The sequence below is a fragment of the Lissotriton helveticus genome, chromosome 3_1 (genome assembly GCF_964261635.1).
Source record: "Lissotriton helveticus chromosome 3_1, aLisHel1.1, whole genome shotgun sequence".
Lineage (NCBI taxonomy): Eukaryota > Metazoa > Chordata > Amphibia > Caudata > Salamandridae > Lissotriton > Lissotriton helveticus.
Genome location: NC_136061.1, coordinates 1,779,240,758 through 1,779,267,077, shown reverse-complemented (window position 1 = coordinate 1,779,267,077; position 26,320 = coordinate 1,779,240,758). Strand labels below are relative to the sequence as shown.

At 44.1% G+C, this 26,320-nt stretch overlaps 1 protein-coding gene across 4 annotated transcripts in view; it reads right to left on the bottom strand.

Moving 5' to 3' along the window:
* Window positions 1-2,478: 2,478 nt before the first annotated feature.
* Window positions 2,479-26,320, bottom strand: part of ZNF683 (zinc finger protein 683) — a 334,807-nt gene continuing 310,965 nt past the window's right edge. For all 4 annotated transcript variants that reach the window (XM_078682653.1, XM_078682651.1, XM_078682652.1 and 1 more), the window contains 3 exons: window positions 23,733-24,721; window positions 21,892-22,020; window positions 2,479-4,932 (listed from right to left, as the gene is read on the bottom strand). In XM_078682653.1, the coding sequence (XP_078538779.1) occupies window positions 4,423-4,932; window positions 21,892-22,020; window positions 23,733-24,721 (1,628 nt within the window). In that variant the 3' untranslated portion in view covers window positions 2,479-4,422. The remainder of the gene's footprint in view (window positions 4,933-21,891; window positions 22,021-23,732; window positions 24,722-26,320) is intronic.

Sequence of the window (26,320 nt, the reverse complement as noted above, 5' to 3'; positions counted from 1 at the left end):
TTGGCAGTATTCAATAGATAGCCTCTTTAATTTGTTTGTGTGTTTTTCAATGAGCGGTATCAAGACACAGAGGTGAGTTTGCCTGTGTTTCATATTGCAGTAAAGCAAAGCTTTAATTACATTTAGTGAAAAGCAACACGGCCTTTGCATTCTGGGCCAGTGTTACAGCCAGAGACTCTTTTGTTTGAGGGAGTAAGACCGTGCATAAGGTCCAGACTGTGCATAAAGTCCACACCGCGTATAAAGACTTTTGTAGGGAGAGGTGTGGCGCCGCGGCCAGGGCGACTGACGTTGGAATCTGGGGACCACGGTTCGATCCCCGGCTCCGGCGGCAGGTTAGCCCAGCGCCATGTGACTCTGGGCAATAGCTCGCTTAATCTTCCCGATGGCCCCAGCGCCTAGAGACCCTTACGGGTGATTGTGCGCTTTACAAATGTGGACTTTACTTTGGTGATCCATTATTTTGGAAAGAAGAGAAGCAGGAGTAGAACCTTCTTTGTTTTTTGCACCTTCCCAATGAAGCTCTTTTCTGAAACCAAAATGTTTTTTCCCAATGTCTATGCATGTACTATCTTGGGGAATATTGTAGGCAACACCCAAATGCTAGAAAAGTGTACTAACATCTCTTTTGCACCTCTCAAATGCCCAGGAGGCCTGGTCCATGCTACAAAAACTACTTTAAAATCCCATGGTCTCCTGACCTTTAGGTGCCCACTATACCTACAGTGTGCTGAATGTATCCAGCCTGTACATGTCATGCACATCTTCTGTTTGCTTTATGCAAGCTGTGCTTGTCTCTCCCACAGATCCCAGATTACTTGCTTTTCTCAACCGGTCATCATCTAGACCGCCATGTGCTCACCTGTTCTTGACTTACGCACCATGTCTTTTCCTTGCCAACCCTTTCTTACATCATGCAAGATGTGCTTGGCTCTTCCACTCTGTACTGACCCACCATGTTTGATTTACTCAACCTGCCTTAACTGACCCATCATTTCTCTCCTCACAATTCTCACCTGACCAAACCAGTTATGGGCACATTTGCCCTGTTCTTGACTTGCTTACCCTGGTGCCTCTCGTTGTTCATTTCATTTCATTCATTATACGTTGCCATATGCTAGTTCAACTCATCCCATTGCGTTCATCTCAGCCATTTATACAAGCCCTTCATCATGTGTCACCACTCTACTTTCCTGTAATCAATTCACTTGCCCACTGCTCACATTAGGTACCTCGTGCTCCCATAGAAGGAGCTGTGGCCGGTTTTCGTCCGATTTTTTTACAGGGCCGATTTTGCAGCTATGCTGCGTTAAGGGCCCTGTAACAAAAAATGCCCCCAGGGGCCCAAAACCGGCCCCCACTCTTGCAGCGCACTGGGGGATGGCACAGTGCCCGCAACGGCCAGTCCGACCCTGATTAAAGGTGTAATTTCCAGATTGTGTGACCTGACATCACAGTTTCAGCACTAAACCAAATTATGTGATGCTGGGCAAACAACTGTATGTGACTATGCCACATTTTTCTTAACTGTACCTATAAAAAAAAACACAATTTATAGAGTGTAATCTTGATTCACGTATAAAAATACTTTTGTTGCCGATTCAAATAAAGCATGTCTAAATATATCTTTCTTTTTGCCTCATGCCTGCCAAACATATTCAGGTTTTCTGTCGTATATTTATAAACATATACTTAGAAACTATAAAATGGTTTAAATGTCAACCAATACAGTAACCTAACACTATTTAATAAATTGAAACACTGGTCAAAAACATTGAAGTTTAATTTTGTTTTTAGCCGTTTTCTTATAGTTATAAGTCATCTGTAGTTAGATGTCCAATACATGCCAACACACACAGTGCCACAATACATCTCATGATAATCTGCTTCCCTCTCATGGTCACCCAGTGCTGAACCGATATCACCCAGTAGATCAAAAGGTGGGGTGGAGCCCCCTGAATAGAGTGATTGTCCGCCTTGATATTTGGAGCCCCTACACAGATGATGGGGCTTATTTACAAGCCCCTTGCACCGCCTCTGCGTCACTTTTGACATGAGAAAAAATGATGTACGTGCAGCGCAACGGGCCTGTAGATAAGTCCCGGGATGTGAAATAACCCCAGGATATCGGCTGGCTAACTGAAACGTTCAAAAATATGGTATAACGGCCAGAGCTGCCCACTGTGGGACTGGGGAACCATGTTCGATTCTCGGTGTCGGCTCACCATCCTCTGATTATGAACACCTAACTGAATCTCTTCTTCATGAATGTGTCCTTGTGTAATGTAACTGTTGCTCGTGTAAAGCGCACAAACGTTAGGGTCCAGTGCGCTCTGCAAAAAACAGCAAAAGTAAAAAAAATAAAAATACAAACCGTGTTCACCACAAAGTACCGTCCCCCTCCTACCGCTCAGTGAAAAATGTTTGGCAGATGAGGTATACATTATTGGTCTTTGGTTTGAATCAAAGGGTCTTCTCTGGTTTACGCTTTATTTGAATGTGTTGCTTTGCCTGTCTCTATTGTTTATAATACAAAGCTCAATACAGTAGTTCCTACAGAGTCTTTAGCGTTCAGCACAGTATTTTTCATATTGTTGTACTCATTAAACACCCTGATAAAGTAAGACTTCTAGTTCTCCCCCTTGTCTCAGCCTCAGGTGCTGCCTTGGACGGCAGATCGTTGTTATATGTACATCTCTTTGTAATTGTCCATGATGGCCACTTGATGGCACTGTTGCTTCAAGAGAAGGAGGCTGGCTGACGTAAAAGTAAAACATGGTTGGTCGATTCTCATAAAGGGGCAATTAATTTAAATGTGGGCTTCAAAAAAGTAAACCATGGTCACAGGCGTTCCAATGTTAACAGAAATCAAATAATGTCCTTTTATGTCAAGGAATGAAATGGTCAGTGCTAATATAGATGTTTTGTAATATTGCGAGATGCGCACTTCTGCCGAGTTGTTTTGTGAAAGGCTGTTTGAGTAAAGTACTACTATTGTAGTAGACTTACCAACTTAAAACATAAAATCACAGCTAGAGGCGATGGTGGGGCCTGGGGGGAGGGTTGGAGTCTTCATACCCATTCTACCCTCCACCCACCAAGTATCCTCCCCCCTCCCCCCCCCCCCCCCAAAAAAAGCTCGCTTTCCAAGCCACTGCGTGAAATTGATTCTTTATCGGATGGAGGCCAATATTGTGTGACACATGGTGGCACGTTGTGAGTTAGCGGATCTGCAATAGTTGACTTCAGAGAGGGAGCCGCTGTACAGCCACTCATATCAATGGGTCATATGACCACTGTCAGTCCTGCGTGTATGTGTTCTGTGCCCTTGTTTCAAATTCTGAAGCCTGCTTGCTGACCCAAACCCACTATTTCTCTCTCTTGACTAAATCACACGGCTGTTGCCACTTTTCATAGCAATGCAAAGGAAAGGAGATACACATTTAATTATACCTAGTGTCTCATATTGAAAACAGCATGCATCTAACGGCCTGATTATGGCTGCCTTGGTGAAGGGTGAGAGACATCCTACGACCAGAAAATACCATTACCAGTGGCAGAGGTATTTAACGTGTGATTTATTTATTTAAGTGATCGGTCTTTTAAAAACAAAAACCATTACACCAATAATTATTTATCGTGTGAAGTAAAAACTTCCGATCCCGAGTTTGTACAGGGAAAATAGTGAAATACATAAGGAGTCATTCATTGTGTTCCTCTCACATAATCTCTCAAAAAATGTTGCCAGGTTTGACATGACAAGATCTGTCAGGGATTGGAATTTAACCCCCTACTCAAAAAAGGGCAACGTCTTGTTGTACATGCCTCACTCAGTAGCACTCATCTTATTGTCATGGCAATGATGAAAGGCTAAGTCGGTCAGTTTTGATTCAAGCCTCGGCCATACTAGTTATACGCGCACACACACAGGCATGCACTCATGCACAGACATAGCCACCTCAAAAGGGGACTCTCAACCCACCGGCTTAGTTTACCATAGCAAACATATCTGCTTCCAGGTGCTATTTAGAGGTCACATGTATATCCTGGTCAATCATCGTTTTGGGGTGCGTGGGGGATTGATCTATGATTTATAAAGTGATTTAGCACCAACATAAACAGTGAAATTGCTATATAGCAGGAGCTGATATCTGAGGGTGTTAACGTTCCAAAGTGCCATGCGAGAGGATGATTTTAGGACACACGCCTATGGTGACCTTGTGTGCCTCCTGCACACCCCCTCTGTTTCGCGCCTTCACAAGATAGTTTTGGCGTTTTGTTTCTGAAATAGCTGGAAAACCATAACAGGGTGTTGACAGCAAAACATAGCAAACTTTTAATAAGTCAGTCTTGTTCTTAAGGGGGGGAGGAGTCGAGTCATAAAGTTAATGTGGTGTCCAGGACTGTTTGGTCATTTTCAAGTTAAACCAACTGCATGTGCCTCTGGGGCACCTCCTGCTTCAAGAAGAAACAAGATGGTGCCATTCTTGAGAAGTGCATGTGACCAGTCTTCGTGCACATCCTGCTAACACTGCTCGCCTCCATCTTTCTCAGGATGAGTGTCTCCATCAGCAGGGCTGCCCTGTGTTTGTCGAGCCCCCTTTCATCTAGTGTGGCGGCATCCTGGCTCAGGTTGAACTGGTCGCATTTGCTGTTGGCATCAAAGAGCTTTGCAGATGGGCAACTGCTACATGGTAAGATTGGGCAGTTGCCTCGATTATGCACCTCTAGGTTGCCACGATGGATATAGGTCAGAGGACAGCTGGGGCAACGATGCAGCTGATGGCGCTCGTGCAGCCTTCGATGCAGCTTGAGGTGAATGTATTGGGTGAAACGGGTGTGGCAGAGCCGGCACTGGTACGGGCGCTCCCCTGAATGCAGACGCAGATGTGTCTTGAGGTTGCTGGTGCTGCTGAAGCACTTGTTGCAGACCTGGAAGATAGGAGACAGATTTAGAAGAAGCACCCCACACACAGGGTGGAGGTTGTGTCTATCCCCAGGAACATTGAACCAGTAACCAGTACCCCATCATACTTTCATTCTAGTCATTTTTCAGCCAACACACAATTAATGTTTCATTTGGCCATCATGAGCACCTTGTTGCAATACTCCCTTCTGTTAATCCCCATCCCAAAATTGCAGTCATAGCATCTAGATCTCTTACACATGTACACTTTGAGATGATGCCTCAGACACAAAGGCACCTCTAGCCATTCCTCGCTCTTTCTGTTCTTTCCTGTGATCTGGATGGGAACCCAAGTTCACCCTCATTTGTCTAACAGTGGACTAACGTCTTTAACAGAGTTGTAGCATGTAGAGTGGTGGTGACAGGGTACCATGGTTTGTAAATCCATGGAATAATGCTGTAATGTGCATGGGTGGAACTGCCATTTACTAAATAATTGGGAATCCAAGGGAGTAATGTTTGAAACAATTGTTTGACATCAGAGGCCTGGAGTCATTCCAAACCCTAAAGATTACTTTGGACTAAATTGTACCTATGCATGGAAGTATAGGCAACTTACCTGCTTCCTGACACACAAGCTAGAAACAGTGCAAATGACAATGCTCATATCGCCTATTAAAAATACATTACCACATGAGGGAATTACAATGGGGTAGTATCTGGCTTTTATAGTCATATAATCCAAAATATTTTTAGACTTGGGTGGTGAACTCCACTCTGTTTGCAGAATTTGTAGAGTTTTTCACACCCTGCATAAAACACAGAGTTCCAGAAAACTGGAGTTTTTTCCTCGCTCATGCTCACCAGTAAAATCCACCTCCGGGCAAGATTTCTCGACGCGGGCACTCAGATTTCTCAACAGGGGCAGTCACGGATGGTCGTCGTGGCTTCTCGCATTGAGAAACTTTCTGTTTGCATTGAAAAGCTGCCGCTCAAGTAGAAAATCTACTCATGTGGTAGAAAAGAAGTAGCGCCCTCTTGCGCTGCAAATAGTGCCATTCGTGCTGTTTTTACAGTGCGGGACAAATGCCCGGCGCTGAAAATCAATGTGAACGGTGTGACCAAATGCACTCTGCAGCTTGCAGAACTTCACGTAGCGTGACAAGAGTTGTTGGGTCACTTCGTAGAACTCTGTGACCTCCAACCAGGCCTACATATTTTCTCCTCTTCCACACTGGAAAGATCAACTAATATAGGTAACAGATACTGGGTAGAAAATACTCTACAGGTGATTAATCTGAATTCTGAATGCAGACTGTAACAAACATAAGGGAAGCTAGGTTCAAATATCTATACTTTGAAATCTACAATGGGACTGGTCACTTGTATAATTGCATAGGGCAAGATTATTGCCACATATTAACTGCTGGTGATGTAAACAAGTTGGATGTGATAACCTAGACATTCTCTGGCCCTGCCCCGGTGTACAAGTTTATTGGAAAGGCATGGCTCCCCAATTAGAGGATATAAATGGCTCACGCATACAACAGTGCCCTTGCCCTCCTAAATGACATGAATGAGATGGTGGGATTGAATAACCACATTAGAAGGTGTTTAGCTACAGTATTAGCAATGGCCAAGATATGTATCCTTCCACACTGGTTGTATTTATTTATTTATTTTATTTTATTTTTTGCATTTGTATGGCGCGCAGCTACCCAACAAGGGTTTCCCGGCGCCGATGACAGAATTTAAGCAAGTTTATGAAGGAAGGTAAGTGATGGTGGATTATTTCTGGAAGAGCCAGGTCTTTAGCTGTTTTCTGAAGATGTTATACCTGTCTTCTTTCCGGATATGGGGGGGGGGTTTGTTCCAAAGTGTGGGCCCTATGACAGCAAAGGATCTACCTCCCATTCTTGCAAATTTGAACTTTGGGATGGAAAAGTTTGCAGCATTTTGCGAGCGTAGTGCTCTCGCCGGAGTGTAGGGAGTGGCGAGGGTTTGGAGATATTTAGGGGCGGTACCAGATTTGATCCTAAACATATAGCTCAGGGCTTTGAACCTAATACGGCTTTCCACCCTGAGCCAATGTAGGTCTTTTAGGTGGCTGGACACACTGGAGGTTTTTGGGATATTACAGAGTAGCCCAGCCGCTGAATTCTGGACCACTTGTAATCGGTTAATGACAGCTTTGTTTGAGCCCAAGTAGAGAATGTTGCCGTAGTCAATCCTTGATGTAATAAGTGCATTGACTACGGACTTTTGGGTGTCGAGGGGCAACATCCAAAGGATCTTCCTTAGCCATTTTAGGATGGTGAAGCAGAGGCCTACCACTCTGTTTGCCTGTTGCTTCATGGACAAGGTGTTATCGATGATGACTCCCAGATTTCTAACTTGAGTGGCGGGAGTAGGGATGGAACCGAGCTCAGAGGGCCAGTGAGAAGCGTTCCAGAGGTCTTTGTTTTTCCCCAAAAGGAGGACCTCGGTCTTGTCTCCATTGAGTTTCAGCTGGTGTGCGGACATCCAGCTGAAGATGTTTTGGAGACCTTGATTAAGGCGAGATGGAAGAAGTGGGTTTGCTTCTGACAGGGAGAAGATGATTTGGGAATCATCAGCGTATGTCATGAGGGTGAGGCCAGATTCATCCGCTAGATCAGCCAAGGGCCGGAGGTAGAGATTAAAAAACAGAGGGCTTAGGATGGAGCCCTGTGGTACTCCATGGGGGGCGCTCATTTTATCCGAGCAGGCTATTGGGGATGTGATTTGGAAGGTTCTCTGTGACAAGAAGGACTCAATCCATTTTAGTGCATCGCCCCTGATGCCATTTCTCCCCAGGGTGGCCAGCAGTTTGGCGTGGGAGATGGTGTCGAAAGCCGCACTCAAGTCTAGTAAAATGAGTGCGACTGTCTAGCCTTCGTCCAGGAGTCTCCTGATGTTTTCGGTAACTCCTAGTAGGGCGGTTTCAGTAGAGAAGCCGGCCCTAAACCCAGATTGCGAGGGATGGAGAAGACCGTTTTCTTCGGTGAAGAAGGTGAGGGCAGAGTGAATATGTCTCTCCAACAATTTTGAAAAAATAGGGAGGAGGGAGATCGGCCGGTAGTTTGAGGAGAGCTCCGGGTTTGCAGTGGGTTTTTTTTAAAGTGGACTGACCATAGCGTGTTTCCACATTGAGGGCACTACTGCGAGTTGAAGAGAAGAATTTAGAGTTTCAGCAATAGTGGACAGAGCAGGGACGTCCAGGATTTTAAGAATAGAAGTGGGTACCGGATCACAAGGGGAACCTGATTTAACAGTTTTGAGGGTGGAGACTAATGACTCTATGGTGAAAGGAGGCCAGGATTCAATGATGTTAATGTCGTTTGGCCAGAAGGGAGTTGATTCACCAAGGTCATGGGTGGGGAGGTTACTCCTAATGCCAGAGATGATATTCTCGATTTTCTCTTTAAAGAAGGAGGCAAGATCTTGGCATTGTTTTTTGTCCAAGGGTCGAGCTGAAGCTGCCGTTTTTTCCCCTGCGAGGTTTTTTACCGTGTTGAATAGCATTTTCGCTTTGTTTGTCGCAGTATTGATGGTTTTGGCCACATGAAGGGCTCGGGCTTTGTTGCAGGCTGAGTGGTAATCATTCCTGGCTTTGTGGTACGTGATTTTTTTTATCATGAGCGTAATCTTTCCGCCAATTTCTTTCAAGGGTTTTGCATTTTGATTTCATGGTTTTTAGGGAATCATTAAACCAAGGAGCCGGGGGGCGGTGGATATTGCTTTTTTCTTGGGATAGGGGAAGACATCTTTCGACGGCGTTTTCTAGCCAGGAGTGGGTGGCCAGAGCAATATTTTCCATGTCCGTGCCTGGACCTGGAAGCTGGCTTTCTAGAGTACGATTAAGTTCCTTCACATCTAGAAGTTTCCAGTTCCTTCTCATAGATGAGGGCCGAATGGTGTTTGTAATCGGTGATGTAGGTAATTTTAAGCAAAAATGAATAAGGTAGTGATCTGACCAGCAAATCGGAGTCGTGTCTAGCCAGGAGAGTTGAGGGATGTTTGTGAAAACGGGGTCAAGCAGATGCCCCGCCTTGTGGGTAGCCCCAGTGTTAATTGGGGTTAAATGTAATGCAGCTAGATCGTCGAGTAAGTTCGTGCAGGCCGTATTAAGGGGATCATCCAAGTGAAGGTTTAGGTCCCCCAGCAGAGTAAAGTTTTTAGAGGCAAGAAAAAAGGGAGTAATGTAGTTTATCAGATTTGCAGCCCAGATGTTGGCATATCCAGGGGGCCTGTATATTAAGATGCCAGAGATCGTAAAATTAGGGTTAAGACACATTTTAAACGAAGCTGCTTCGCAGTCAGGGATGGGGACTGATTCAAGCGTACATATAATGTCCCGCTTGAATATGATAGCGATTCCTCCTCCTGTATGACCTTCCCTGTCTCTTCTGATTATGGCATAGTCAGGGGGAAGTGCGGTTGCTATGTCTGGGCCGGCACTGTCATGCAGCCATGTCTCTGTTAGAAAGAGTGCGCTGGGTTTATTGTCCATTAACAGATTAAAAATGTCAAATTTGTGCCGTGGTAAGGATCTACAGTTGACACTGTAGAAGGAGAATTCACGTGTCTTTGGGGTTGCTCGCAGTTTAGATGATAACTTGATGGGTAAAGGATCAGGGTGGGGCTGAAAGTTAGACAGACTCAAATTACAATTACTGCATGTAATGCTGCAGGTAAGAGAGGGCATTAGTACACAGCAATCTTTGTGTTTTATTGGGCGCAGGCTTTTGAGATATGCGGCGCTCATACCTGTATTATGCCGCGTTGGTAGAGTATAGGTCAGTGCCCCGAGCCCCGTACTGTCCCGGACGGGCCCAGACGGGCAGGTCTTAGGCTTGTCTTTGGCGCGGCCATGGCGCGGTCGCAGCGCGTACTCGCTGCGCGTCATAGAGAGCGTCTGGCTTTTGTAGAGGACGGACTCGTGAGCTCCGCCTCTATCCACTGAGCCAATCGGTGTCTTCCTCGGCCTGGGAGCCGGAAGAAGGAGCCTCCCTGCGCCCTCCACTCAGACAAGCCTGGCGCTTGCGGTGGAAACGGGGCAGCAGGAGTGAAGTGGGGGTGAGTGAATCAGAAATTCGAATATTACATTTTGTTTACCAACACAGTGCAAATTATAAAATCAATCGGCGCAGTGTTCAGTAAAAAGCATATGTCACGCTAACTAAAGCTCAAATCGTTTTAGTGCGCGCTATACCAAGTGCAAGTAAAATAATCAACTGGGCAGTGTAAATCGTTCTTTCATTCACACAGCTAGTTTACAAAACGTTCCATCAGTTTCCTTCACAACAAGCGAGTGTCATCAGGGAGACTGCAAGATTTTCATGGGCTTTTGTAGAGGACGGACTCGTGAGCTCCGCCTCTATCCACTGAGCCAATCGGTGTCTTCCTCGGCCTGGGAGCCGGAAGAAGGAGCCTCCCTGCGCCCTCCACTCAGACAAGCCTGGCGCTTGCGGTGGAAACGGGGCAGCAGGAGTGAAGTGGGGGTGAGTGAATCAGAAATTCGAATATTACATTTTGTTTACCAACACAGTGCAAATTATAAAATCAATCGGCGCAGTGTTCAGTAAAAAGCATATGTCACGCTAACTAAAGCTCAAATCGTTTTAGTGCGCGCTATACCAAGTGCAAGTAAAATAATCAACTGAGCAGTGTAAATCGTTCTTTCATTCACACAGCTAGTTTACAAAACGTTCCATCAGTTTCCTTCACAACAAGCGAGTGTCATCAGGGAGACTGCAAGATTTTCATGGGCTTTTGTAGAGGACGGACTCGTGAGCTCCGCCTCTATCCACTGAGCCAATCGGTGTCTTCCTCGGCCTGGGAGCCGGAAGAAGGAGCCTCCCTGCGCCCTCCACTCAGACAAGCCTGGCGCTTGCGGTGGAAACGGGCCAGCAGGAGTGAAGTGGGGGTGAGTGAATCAGAAATTCGAATATTACATTTTGTTTACCAACACAGTGCAAATTATAAAATCAATCGGCGCAGTGTTCAGTAAAAAGCATATGTCACGCTAACTAAAGCTCAAATCGTTTTAGTGCGCGCTATACCAAGTGCAAGTAAAATAATCAACTGGGCAGTGTAAATCGTTCTTTCATTCACACAGCTAGTTTACAAAACGTTCCATCAGTTTCCTTCACAACAAGCGAGTGTCATCAGGGAGACTGCAAGATTTTCATGGGCTTTTGTAGAGGACGGACTCGTGAGCTCCGCCTCTATCCACTGAGCCAATCGGTGTCTTCCTCGGCCTGGGAGCCGGAAGAAGGAGCCTCCCTGCGCCCTCCACTCAGACAAGCCTGGCGCTTGCGGTGGAAACGGGGCAGCAGGAGTGAAGTGGGGGTGAGTGAATCAGAAATTCGAATATTACATTTTGTTTACCAACACAGTGCAAATTATAAAATCAATCGGCGCAGTGTTCAGTAAAAAGCATATGTCACGCTAACTAAAGCTCAAATCGTTTTAGTGCGCGCTATACCAAGTGCAAGTAAAATAATCAACTGGGCAGTGTAAATCGTTCTTTCATTCACACAGCTAGTTTACAAAACGTTCCATCAGTTTCCTTCACAACAAGCGAGTGTCATCATCTATAATGACATTAGATGAGTGGGTGGTGGAAATGTAATGGATAGCATCATGTGAGAAAGTCATTTAGACATTTAATAATCTAATAGGCACATTTGGAAATGTATGCAACTCATTTAAATCAAGAGGGAAGACTATCTCGCAACCTCTTAATCATGGCTAGCCGCAGAAAAGTTTTGAAATATAAACAGGTTATGGTAGATTCCAAGGTATATTCCCCCTTCAACTTTATTTTAATTCTAATAATGTGAACCAAGAATTTTGATCTATAGCAATAGTACTACGAACACTGAGGGCCCAATTTAGGAGGATGCATGCATGTAGTAAAGTTATGAGTATGGTGTCTTCGCACTTGGGGTGGAATCTCTGCACGGCACACTCTCTGCAGTGCACTGTGCAGAGATTCCACCATGAGTGCAGAGACTGTGCCAGGAGTGTAGAGACTCCACACTCGCAACTTTACTACACGTAAGTACCTTCGTGAGTTGGGCTCTGAGATTAAATAAAGGAAAGAAGACTTTCCATTTACAGAAAAGGCATGACTATTGCCTCGAAGAGTGTGTGAAACATTAAAGAGTCACTGTTCTTCTATCAGATATGGTGATAAGATAGAAGAGGGGATGTAGAGGGAAAATGACTGGAAAAAGTTTGATAAACATTTGTTGCAATATTCAGTGCATTGTGGGAGTAGGTCACAGTGATATAGAGTGATGCATAACATTGGTTAGTTGATTTATTTATGAAAAGATTCTATTATCTTGTCGTTATCATTTCTTTTACTTTCTTTATATGTTGTTATTCTTGGATGCTCTTGAACTGTATTGTTGTGGAGTAGACTGCTAACAATTGATGGCCTTATTTAGAGTTCTGAGGACAGGTTACTCCATCACCACAAAACAGAATATTTGTCTCATTTGTGATGGATTAACCCATCCACCAAACTCTATATAAGGCTCTAAAATGAGACTAGCCCTTTGCCTTTGCCATTGTCACAGTTTTTTTAGCTGTTAATAGTCAGGTGTAGGAAATTGGTACCTCTTTGTGCCTCTGATGTGTGTACTCAAGGCAGGAGACTTCCCAGTTATATGAGCATCACTCTACACACCGGCTGTGTCTGGAGAGAGGACTGGGAAGGATGCTGAAAGGACAATCACCCATAACCAGTTCTCGAAGTGCAGGCATAAAATCTACATCCCCTGTCAGCTTTGACTGTATTATTGTGGGAGCCGCTGACCCGCTTGTTGTTCCACTTCCAATATTTCTTTGCCAAAAGATGGAAGTGCTCCACAAAGTACTGTGAGGACTGCTGTGCAACAAGAGCTCGTGTATTCTGGCAACAGGCTTCTCAGAGGTAAGATGACATCACCTGAAGTCTTACCTTAGAAGAAAGAAAATATTCCCCTGACTTGAAGCTCCTGCAAGCCAATGTGGGTGTAAACTGAAGTTAAGAAGTCTGCTCAGTCTGCAGGAGATGGGACTATTGAGGGAGAGCCAGAAGTAACCTAACCAAAAGTAGACTGAGTAGAGTATGATGCAAGTCCGTAGGAGTGCGGGCATAGTCTTTTTATATTAACGGTTTGCAAGAAATTGGATTATTAGATGAAGGAGGGCTGAGTAAACAATTCAAGTAATGATCACAGTCCTTGTTAGGATGAACCACTGAAAACACTAAATAAATCTGAGCTCAACCCCCTGAGAACTATGGCACAGAGCAGACAGGCTTAATTTAGAGGCAATGTGTAAAGTATTTATGCAGTATCAAAACAGTAATAACATTGAAATGCAAACGAAAAAAAATTCCAAACTGAATTAGAAAACTAGAGTAAAACTTAGTAAACAAATGTAAGGAAATGCCTTTCTTTTGCATGATCATCCCAAAGTTTTGAACTGATGCTCCTGACTTTTCAACTCAGAGGGCACTGAGGCCTGCTAACCAGACCTTAGTGTCAGTGTTCTGACTCTACAAAGTATATGTTTGATTGGCTTACACCGAATTGGTATAACTTTACATACTTATAAGTCCCTAGTATACGGTACCAGTGATATCCAGGGCATGTACGTTAAAGCATTGCACCAAGGCTGCAGCACCTATTGTGCCACCCTGGGTATGACAACATGAAAATGTTTCCTCGCCTGTCACTGCAGACTGGCTGATCAGTTTTAAACTGCTAATTTAACTTTGATATTTAAACTAATGGCAAAGTCCAAACCTCCCTTTTAAAATATATGTCTCCTCTAAAGCAGGCCTATCGAGTGGCTAGGTGCTATATATTGAACAGTAGGTGATCAATGCCTGAACCTCTACATGCTGACTGCTAAATACACCAAAGCCAGCAATGAAGCTATTTACCTGGGGTTCATGGATTTGGCAGCCGCCTTCGATCATGTGAATAGGGACAAGCTCTAGGCTATGATGACTCACATGGGGATCGATGTTGGCTTAATCAACATCTTAAGGGAGCTCCACAGTGACACTACAGCCAAAGTACGGTGTAACATGGCGGGGGGAATGACAGAACCGTTCCCATGTAGGAGTAGGGTACGGCAAGGCTGTATTCTCGCCCCTTTTTTATTCTCACTTTATAATAATAATTTAGAGCAGTTTTTGTTGAATTTAAAGACAGATTGCCCAAGAGTAGGGTCACGTTGCATCCCGGTATAACTATACGTGGATGACGCGGTCCTGCTCGCGCGCACGCCAAAGAGTCTACAGATTTTAATAGACGGATTTGTTAAATTCATGGAATCATTAGAACTGTCCGTCAATCTGGGCAAGTCATATGTATTGTTGGCAGGCAACAAACCTTGCACCAAATCCACTTATATGATAGGAAGCCACAAAATAGAAAGGGTTAAATCATTTTCTTACCTAGGCTTACTATTTAATAGGTCTTTAAAATTTAATTCCCTGGTGGAAGAACGTTGCTGTAAAATGATTGCCACTAATGGTGCTATTGCGAGCTATGGGCGGAGGGTTGGTAGATGGTGCCCCGAACAAGTGTTGAACCTCTATGGCTCTATGTGTTGTTCCAAAGTCATGTACGGGGCAGAGGTATGGGGCTTTTTCAACACTACGCAACTTCAGCGGGAAGAAAACAAATATTTACGATCAATTTTGAAAATCCCACAAAGTACCCCAGCTGTTATAGCACATAGAGAACTAGGGAGGCCATACCTCGAAGATTTGGTGAAGCTTAGACCCATCCTGGCATGGTTGAAAATCTGGACAAATCCTGAGGCGTCCCTAAGCAGGGAAATTCTAAGTTATTGCCTAGGAAGGGACAAAAGTATGAGCATTCCATGGCTCAATTATGTAAAGGCAAGCTTAGAAAACCTTGGCTATAAGAATCTCTTTGTTGATCCGGTAGCAATCGTACCTCAGGACATAGTGATCATAAAGAGAGCCTTTCTAGCCCAGAAAATAAAACACAAAGCTGAGGCTGAAGGGTCCAAACAAACTGTGAGTGCCCATAGTCTTGTCAAAAGTACAGAGGGAATGGAGCCATACCTATACCTTATGTATAATGCCCAGGATAGGTTTTTAATGTGTCGTTTTAGGCTCAATTTTTTACCATATTTATTAGCGTCTCCGTCAGGATTTTTAACTTCAATTGAGCAGAAGGGAGCCTGCGGCTGCGACAATAGGTCTCCGCAGGACTCCCTTCATTTTGTATTATTGTGTTCTTGTTATTCAATGCCTAGGCGAAGATTCTTGGTAGGAATTCTAAAACAAGCTAAATTGAAACATGCTAAAACTGCTCTACTCTACCTGCAACAAGCGACTGATCCATTGACATTATGCTATCATGAATTTCATTAAAGTGGCGGTCCGACTGAGGGTAACTAGAGGGGGGGATTGATTGATTGATAAGACCCCCCAATGCATTTATATTGTTAAGTTTCTTTTAAAAAATAGATTGTATTACAAGCAGGGTTCTGATAATGATTTAATTGGATTTTATTCAGCTCTATGTATATTTGCTTTTATGGTGATTTTTAATCATCGAATAAAGAACTCTTGACTTGACTTGAAACAGTAGGTGATGTATTTTTATATGTCCTAACAGTTAAAAAAACAAATTGTCATTTTGTACCGCAGAAACATAAGTAGCCCAATTGGCGAGTGAGTACGAGGTTACATGTAGACTACTCAGCAGTGCCAACTTCTAAATGGGACAGCTAAAGTTGATGCTTCAAGGTATGAAAAGAATTGTTACATTGAACATGCCTTGATGCCCAAGTCAAATGTAATGTAACTGTTTAAGAAATTCAAATTTTAGAAAGTTGCCATTCTGCTGCCCAAGTCTTCCTGTAGACACTCACAGATGCTGGCCACAAGACAGTCTTCTGTCCTCTTTGGAAGACGTATGAACAGCTCACAGGATTACAAACATTAAAGACCTGCCATTGGAAGAGATGTACACCTCTCCCTGGCAGGAAGTCACAAAGGGTATGAGCCCAAAAGGGCAAGCCTCAAAGGGGAAGCTGGCTTTGAAAGGCAAATGGTGGACACATACAAAAGGGGCTGCTCTTTTGTTGAGGTGGTGGGTTGGCGTTAGGGACAGAGAGGGGACACCAGTTGCCAGCTGGAGTTTCCTTGGGCGTGTAGTCCCCAGCTAGTCATCCTCTGGGGTGGGCTACCAAGCTCCATATAACAGGAGTGGGGTTCTGCCATCTAGGGATCAGGCAAAATAGTGCACTCTGGGATAGCAAGATGTTACACATTGCAGGAAGTAATCATCAGGCAGGGAGAGTCCCAGTGCCCCATTGGCTAGTAACTGCTCCATCTCCCGAGGGCACATTCTGGGCAAAAATATGGCACCATTGGTACCCAGACCTCAGATCACACCTGGATAAGAGAGAGGACTGAAGAAGGACTGCCCCATTGTTCCCTGGACTTGGCAAGAAAGGCTGCACCAAGCACTCAACTGCACATGCTGATCTTTTAGCTAGCATAGAATACAATGTGCATGTGGTGCCTGGCTCATGGAATTGCCATTCCCAAGCCCCAGACAGGAGAGGTGAACTCCAAGAGTCAGTTGGCCGACTTCCTCCTACAGCAACAGGGCAATGTATTCCATGGTGAGGTCTCACAACCACACCACATATTAAACCACTTTTCTCACAACAACGTAACACCCAATTACAGAAATCCAATATGGGGAATTGGACATATGAAATTTAGAAGTTTTAAGTAGAAATAGAACAAGGAAGCATAATGTACCAATGGTAGTCAATTGTCATAGAAGAGAAGGACCTAGGCCTAAGTTGACATTGACAGCAATGGAGCAATTGTGAGATACACTAACCATTTTTCCCTGCCTGGTCAAAGATTTTACCTTTTGACCTTAGTCCTTTAAGTCCCAATCCTCCACAGGAGTACACTTGTAAAGCCCACCAGGACCACAGAGGAGACACTTGGAGACTCACAAGGTAGCAGGCAGAGATCAACGGGGTCCAGCTGCCACGGGTCAGCTAGATAGTTGCAGGAAAAGGCCTAATGTAGCTTAATGTGTCCCCATAGCTTTAATAGGAGGTCAACCATAAAACCGTTGGAGGCCATATCTTTGTCCTGGAAGGGAGAGCAGGTCCAGTCTTCTAGGCTCTTCTCAGGTCTCAGACAGCAGACGCAGTCCTTTTCTGATCTTCTACAGGTCCAGGAGTATTTGGAAGAGGATACCTGGAGATGCCACATTTATGACTGACATGAGCTGGTGGGTGGGGATGACCCCTGGGCTCACCATAATCAATGGAGTAAAGGTTACTGGGGCTAACCCTAGCCAATGGGGACATTTTCAAGATGGCAGCATTCTTCGGTCAAAACGAAACATGTTGAGGGTTGGGTGTGTGTGTGGGGGGAGTGTAGTATAGTAATCCTAGTGGCCTCCTACATCAAACATCAAATTGAAGTTTGAGGCAGTCCTTGTTTCCCCCAAAAGCCCAGAGACAGAAGCCTGGGTGAACAAAGCAGGGTTCATCAACAACCAGTCCATGGATGCACCAGAACTATTTTGGCATACGCTCTTGCCCTTTGAAGTGAGCCTCCACTGTGATATGTAAAACTCCAGCAGACCTGTCAAGTAGATCTTGGCACTCTACCAGGATTTGACACTGTGATGTCAAAAATAGAGGTCCAACCACTAAGCCAGTGCCAGATCTACATAAAAGGTTGCTCCCAGGCACTACCACCATCTCCTGAGAGAAACCAAGAGGAGAGCCCTTACTGAAAAAATTGAGGCCAGCTCCAACAACTGCAAGGAGATTTTTTCTATTATCAAAGAGTTCATTATCACTCCCTCCCAGCAACTCTGTGGCAACCTCTCTAACTTCTTTCACAGCAAAATCGATAAGATCTACAGTAAATTTGAAAAACAAGCGAGTTCCAAGGACTTCATCACCAACCTGCCCACAGCCAACCCATGCAGCCACCTAACCAACTAGAGAACACTCACCGAGGGAGACCCCACTATATTCATAAAAACTGTCCACTTCGGGCCCCAACAGACCAGTGCCCCTATCATATCTACAACATAGGAGGAACTCTGGTCAGCAAAATCCTCTCACACATCAAGAACTCCTCCAGCGAATCTACCACCTTTCCAGAAGACTGGAAACACGCAGCAGTCATGGCCTTCCTCAGAAACCTTCGGCAGAACCAAGTGAGCTGAGCAACTTCCGCCCCATCTCCCTAATCCTAAACTCAGTCAAAGTAATAGAGAAGATAATCATTCAACAACTCACCAACCACTTGTACTCCACAACCTACTCGCTCACCCCAAGTCTGCCTTTCAGAGCAACCATAGTACAGAGACAGGACTCATTGCTGCCAAGGATGAGATCTGCACACTGTTGGACCAAGGAGAAATGCTGCCCTCATACAGCTTGACCTTTCAGCTGCATTTGATAGCTCACTCCAGTCTCATATAAAAATTGCAAAAAGGCATTCAAGAATCAGACCTACTTTGGATATGCTCCTTTCTCACAGAAAAAACACAGAAATTTGAGACTACCACCATAAACAAGAACTTGATCTGTGTAGTTCCACAGGGCTCATCACTCAGCCCAAACTTCTTTAACATTTACATGATACCACTCACCAATGTAATCAGAGCACATGGCATCTCCATCATCTCCTATGCTGATGACACCAAACTCAATGTATCAATGTCTGGCAACTCCATCACCACCAGAATCGACTTAAACAAATGCATGATCAGTATAGCAGAGTGGATGAAAGCCACCTTCCTAAAGCTCAACTCTGACAAGACTGAAGTGCTAGTCTTTAGCAATAGTAACTTCCTGTGGAACTCCATCTGGTGGCCATCAGAGCTCGGCCCCAAACCTACTCCAACTAGCCACACAAGAAACTTGTTAATCATCTTAGATGATCAACAAAATTACAGCACAAGTAACACTGTCAGCTCCTCCTGCTTCCATACACTCTACATACTCAGAAGACTCTTCAAATGACTTCCCAGAAACACCAGACATCTCGTCACTCAAGCCCTCTTCATAAGCAGAATAGACTTTCAGCAAAACACTCTATGCCGGAATCCCTAAACACCTCCTCCACCAACTTAAGATCATACAGACTGCCATAGCAAGACTCACCCTAGACCTCCCTTGCCGCACCCACACCTCTGAGAGCTTCGCTGGCTACATATACACAAACACAGGCAAGTCAAGCTCCTCACACTGACATGCAGGGCACTGCACAACATAGGACCTGCATACCTCAACTCCCTCCTTCACTTCAATCAACTCATCAAACACCTGTGCTGTGCCTCACTTGCACACATCCCGTTCTGCAAAAGCAGAATAGGAGGCCCATCCTTCTTCCACATCATACCCAAAACATGGGACATCCTCCCGCTATACATTAGGACCTCTGCCTCTCTTTTTGAGTTCTACAGGAAGCTGAAGACCTAGATCTTTGACTAGCTATCCGCTGACCAATCACTCACTCCCCCCACACCTACACACCTGCTCCAGTGCCTGGTTAACCTATCCAGTGATAAGTCACGTTCTACAAATCCAGCTAACCTAACAAGACGCCCACTGTGTATTCAGACGATCTGGTTGGCAGGGACTAAAGGACGGTGGAGGCTTGGGAGTTAGTCACATCCGCTTGTGACAGGTTAGGGCTCAGTGAACTTAATCAAGCTCCTGGCCCAGTCTACAGGCCATCGTGTCAAGACTTCAACAACACCTCCCCATACTTAAGGCCTTTCATCCTTGTCCTAAGAGCAAGTTTAAACCTATTGAAATGCTAATTAGTAGCTGGCAGAAGTGGGAGGGGAAAATGCAGATTAGATTCAAGGGACTTCAAGTAGGGCAAATGTAACTTTCAAAAGGTACTCTTTCCTTAATAGTTATACAATATTGGATTTTACCATTAAATTGGATTTTCAATAACTATTAAAAAGAGTCCTCAAATTATTTTTCTAGCTGGTTACAAAACAAAATTAAAAATATTAGATGTAATAATGTACCCCAGTGTTTTCCTATGGTGCAGCCAACCTTGCTACTGTGAAAATAGCTTTTGGTCCTTCTTCACTGCAAGGATATATAGAACAGTAATATTTTTATGTCCTACCTTTATATAGCATGCACCACGCCTTCTGGGCCATAAAGCCTACTCAGGCGTGGCTTATTAACATTTAAAAGGAAGGTGTTGACCGGTCAAAAGAGTTTATTTTGACAGGTCAAAATGGCAGTTTAAAGCTATACAGTCAGGCTACAATGGTAGGCCAGGTGGAGGGTTCACTGGGTCACCACAGTGAGTAGCACAATGGGTGCTGCAGCCCACTAGTGATATTTAACTTACTTGACCATCTCCACTATCTGGGAATAAAGATAAATGATGATTTTGGAGAAAACTATATTAATTCCAAGTAAAACAATATCTGTTTAAAATATTTTTATATAAAATTATACATTACATATTTATCATTCTTTTTAACAACAGTTTGCATTATAAAAATATATTAGATTTTACAACATTGGTTAGATTTGAACCTGGTTCCCCATTTCTGAAGTCGGCATCTCTAGCTTTAGTGCACATCCTTCTTCCTTCTCCCACCCATCCCTCCATTCAGGTTGGGCATCATGTTTTTCTAGTCATGTTGCACATGCCTCAAAAAGAATTTCTAAAAACGCTATGGCATGGCCAGTGTTGCACGCATCATAGCTCTTTTATGTTTTTTTTTATTTCAGCCATGTTGCACAGTGGCTGCGCTGCTGTGCAGCATGGTTAAGAAAATACTAACGCAGGCAATAGACCTCGCGTAGCTGAGTTTGAGACCTATTGGCTTTTCCAATGCTTGTGAATTAAATCGCTTAGATTGAAATTTATACACATCTGGAGATTTTTTAAATATAAAAAATAATATTGTAGTTTGGATCTTATAACTATAAGCATATTGATTATATTTTGTGGTACATTAGGGCGACTGGTGTGTTTATTCTACTTCTGAATAACGATGGATTACGGTATACAGAATCACCATTATTAATTGATCACAATCTTTGTCTTAAGGCAGTTTTGGTTATTCTTTCTGTAGCTGTGCAGCTTTTTCGTGCTTCTTCTTCTTTTTTTAATTCTGATCCTCTCATCCCATTTTCTTTTACTTTTTCTTTTCACTTTTGATCTTCTGATGTTCTTTGTTATAGGTTTTCATTTTCTTTATTGTTTGCATGCATTTTCATAAGTTTTTATGTGTACACTAGAAAAGATATCTGTATATATGGTATGTATTCTGTGTATTTTTTACATACAGACTTGACAAAGAGGTTTTCCTCGAAACACATGTTGACTGTTCGTTCTTTATCATGAAAGACGGTTTTTTGGCTTTTTATAGTAGCTTATGTTTTCACTGCTTTCAAATGGTAATTACTCAGCCCCATGCTTTTGTGCAGATGATGTCTCTGTACACCGTTCAGGAGAGCATTTAAACTACAGTCCATCCCTGCATCGCTTGCCGTCTCATTTAAGTAGGATATTGGGTGACACCGAAATTTCAAGAGGTGAAGCATCTCGCATGGATATACCACCGCATGACAAAAATAACACATCCACTACCTTGCAAAGTAAGCCTAGGCAAGTTAATCTGGTGGTAAGAATAGTAGTTATATCCTTTCCATGAAGTAGTGGCAGATGGTATTGGGTATGATATTATTGTAGGATGATTTCAGGCTCAGTGTAGTGTCACAGAGTCCTTATGTAAGCTTTAAACAGGTGTGTGTGATTCTCCCAGCAGGTGTGGCAGGAGGGTTGGATGGCACATGATCTCCAGGTACGCTAAATCTGCCTGGCCAAAGGCCCTACATTTATTATTGATGCCTCTTTGAGGCACCCTAAAGTCACTTACCAGGCACTGATGGGGCTTCTCGCCGGTGTGCACCAGGTGGTGCCTCTGCAGGTGCGCCAGCTGTGTAAAACACTTCTTACAGATGTGGCACTGGAAAGGCCTCTCTCCGCTGTGTACCCGGAAATGAACCTGCAGACAAGGCAAGACGGCACACAGGCATTACTCAGGCTACACAATGCAGAGATGACAAATTAGGCTTGGTGATATTGAACTAATGTCCCTGCGCAGGAGCTGGGGTTGAGGGACCAATTATCCCTCATAGACTACAAGTTACTCGCTCTGCCACCCGATCTGTGAGATCAGAGTCTGGAAGGACATCAGATTTATTGTTGGATTTCGTTGCACTATCTGTAGTGATCACATCAGCGGCAAGCAAGGTATTGGGCAACGTGGGCTGTAGGGTGAGAAAGATTGGCAGGTAGAGCTGATAGAACATAGAGGGGGCGGGAATAACTGGATACGCTGGGAATCTTGAGTACTGTAGGATAATACTGACTGTAAATGTGGGAGCAAGGAGACCTGTAGGGCAGTATTTAGTAGAGACAACAGGACACTCTTGGGAGTAGCTGTGTGCTGTATAAATCTATATAACATTACATATAACAATGAGACCTGTAGGATAGAATTGACTGAAGACAATGAGACTTGTAGGGCAGAATTGACTGAAGACAATGAAAACAATGAACCCTGAAGGGCAGTATTGACTTTAGACAATGAGACCTCTAGGGCAGTATTGACTGGAGACACAACTAAGAGTGTGAACTGCTTCATGGGATTGACTAAAGAGAGAGAAGCAATGAGAGCAGTTCTGAAACAAGGTATTTGGAGAACAAGGACAAATATGACAGAAGATACAAGAAGCAGAAGAGCTGTAGGCCTAGGCTATAGGACTCTAGACATAAAGAGTAATGACAGGACTGGAAGTGAAACAGGACAAACAATGGTAGGAATGTCTGGAGACAAGAGGAGCAAAGAGATCTCTAGGGTAGAAGTGACAGGAAATAAAAGGAGCCATGGGAGCAGTATTGCAGTACCAACAAGAGATTCTGAAAGCAATGATTACTACAGGGCAATAAAGACTGTAGACCAGGGAATCCACCAGGGGAGTAGGTAATATTCATCAGAGGCACTGGGATCAACGAGGGGGTATAAAATGGCATTACATTGAGATATGTAGACAAAGGAGTGCTATAGGGCAGGACTGGTTGCATACCTGGGGAGCACTGAGGGCTATGCGGTGGTGTTAAATGGATACATTGTAACAATGAGGGCTTTAAGATACTGGTGTATGAAATTGGTGTAATTTCCCGTTGTGTAATGATGTGAAATTTCTGGAAAACTAAGCAAAACGATGTGAAATTACTCAAATCACAAAATCAGCATTTAGTGCTATATATTTTAGCGCAAAATAGGAGTGAGGAGATCTTTTCACTAAAAAATAGTGCTAAATCTCACAACAAAAACAGCAGCTTCTCGAGTTCTGTTCATTTCTGCTGTTCCCATGCTCCTGTGATAGGATTTCCCCCTAACAGATGAACAATTACGTGAAGTAATGGTGTAATTTGGAGCTTTTCACGTAAAAAGCGTAACATGAAATTACACTAGATTACGCCAGTGTAACAAAAGATAACCTAGACCTACTTAAGGGCCGCACTAACTGGATAGGAGTGGAAGGATAAACGCAGTGGGGCAGTAATGACTGGTCAGATGGGGTGTAGTGTCGGTTGTAGGGCAGTATTGACTGGGGAGATGGTGCGCAATGACCTGAAATGCACATTGTTCATTGGACACACAAATGGAATGGGTAAGAGTCTGCTATCCAAGACAGGGGACAGACGTACCTTGAGGTTGGAGAGTTGTCCAAAGCTCTTTGAGCAGATGCTGCACTCGTACTTGATCTTGCCATTTTCCTTCTTCAGTGGATAGGGCAGAATACCAGCACCAGATGATGGATCCAGCTGCTTGCTCGGGGGCACCTCAAGTAGAAGCCTCTTGCTATGAGAGGTAGGCCACAATGTAGGTCTTGGTTGTGGCATGACCCTGTTAGGCAAAGAGCCACCTCCAGGAGGCAGGCTGAAGTCGGACATCCTGAACTCTGATCTTGGTGGGGAAATGGAACGCGTAGGTGAGGGGATCAGGGGAGCATTAGTTGTCTGTTGCTCACTAGCCCCTTGCTTTGGCAGAGATGTTGGGGAAGGTAACACCACTCCATATGTGTATGGAGGGTGCCCTTCTCCAAGACGTTTGGGGTAGGCTGGGGTTGAAGGCACAGAGATAGCAAAAGGCATGAGGTCACTACAACTGTTTAATGAAGGGATCAATGGAAATGTTGAGGAATACGATGGAAAAAGAAACCTAGGGTAATGCACTGGGAGTGAGGTGTAGGAATGGTGGTACGGCTGAGGAAGATGGCTCAAGGGTGAATAAAGGCGAAAGGAAGGGGGGAGTCCACTTAATCCTAGAGGCAGATCTTTCTGCAGAGAGGTAGCTGAGTTGTGTGAGCAGATTGTCGAGCCAGCCTGGAAATTTGGGTTAATGTCACTTTGGTCTGGGTCACTTTGGTCTGAAGTACTGGTCTGTCCAGATATTGGTTCCTCATTCACGGTTTTCAACCGCGGCTGAGCTTCACCGAACAACATGTTCCTTGAGTCTGCAGTTTGGTTTGAGTCTCTCTTTGGGGGCTTGTCTTGCAGGCCTGGCTTCTTTTCTTCCACTGAGTTCTTGGTTTGCATAGCTGTTATTTTTTGGTCATCTGTAGAGTGGTTCACTGGGGTCTCCTGCTGTGGTCCAAGGAAGATACAGCATGCAGAAGGTAAGTTAACTTTTTGTTCTAAAAGATTTAAAGGATGTGTATTAAGCTAGGAGTGTCACCACCTGTAACAAAAGAATGTTCAACAGAAGCCTACATTGACAGCTGGAACACAGCAAAGATATAAAGGACTGATTTAGAGCGAGGTGCAGGAGTTCTCCATGACAAACGTGACAGATATCCTGTCCACCTAATTTAAAGTGCATTATTATATAATGTACTTGTAATAAAGAACCAAGATATCCAGCATACACGTGAGGCAGTACCCTTGCACCAAACTCATTGTAGGGCATATCCTGCAACCCCAGAGCACAACCCTCATCATAATCACAGTGAAGCCTACAACCACAGCAAGAGCACAGCATGCAAATGCAGTCATAACACAGACTGCGAACACAACTTGAGAACAGCCTGCAACCTGAGCCAAAGCACGGCTTGCAAAAAAGACCAGTACACAAATGCCTGCAACCACAGTCAGAGAAGAGCCTGCAAGTACAGAAATAGCACAGCCTGAAACTGCAAGAACCATGGCACAGTCTACATCTACTGCCAGAGAACAACTTGCACTACAGGTAGAACACCATCCATGAGTACATGTGGAACACATCCCATGACTACAGAAACAGCACAGCCTGCTATGACAATGCAAACACAGATTGTAATCGCAATCAGAGCACAGACTGCAAACACCACGGCCAGAACACAGCATGCAACCACAGCCTTCAGTCATAAAAAGAGCACAGCCATCATCCACAACCAGAGTAGAACCTGAACCACACCTAAGATACAGCCCATTAGCACCACTAAATTAGAGTTAATGGGCTAAATTAAGGTAAGAGCATAATCTGCAACCACAAACAGAAACCAGTCTGTTACCACAACTAGATCACAACCCATAACTATAACTAGAGTAAATCCTGCAACAGTAGGTAGAGCAGTAGACACCAAACACAGTATTTGACAGATCGTGATGCAGTCTTTAAGCAGCTTAGAGTCTATAATAAAAGTTTGGTCAGTTATGAGAGAATTTCGGTGTTAAAAGAGCATTGGTGTTATGTCTGTATCATCAGGACAGTCAGTGTATTTGAAAAGAAATTCAGTTTGTTAGAGCATGCTTTTAGTACGTACTAGCAGGAGTTCTGTCTGTTACAATAAGATTTCACTGGACTATGAATGGAGATTGACAGTGGAGTTTGGTCTATACCAACAGTGGAGCTGTGGGTGTGTGTTGTAACTGGATTTCCAGCTAATTAAATCGTATTAATGGTCAGAATCAGTGACCCAAACGAAACCTGGGAAACTTACAACATTTACTATTTACCAAACTAAAACGAGTAATTGCAAGGCAGGTAACATAGGTAGGTAATCAAACCTCCTCAGCAAACACTCACACAAGATGAAACTAAAAATACAATGAAGTACAATGGTTGGATCACGAAGTACCTCGAGCCAGATGTAGGTAATTCCGATTTACCAACTCTTAAATACCGAATCATACCGAATCGGTATTTAAGAGTAGGTAAATTGGAAGGAGGCAGATGTAGGTAATTTTAATTTTACAATTACCGATTCTGTAAGAGTCGGTATTTACCGATTCTGTAAATACCGAATCGGTATTTC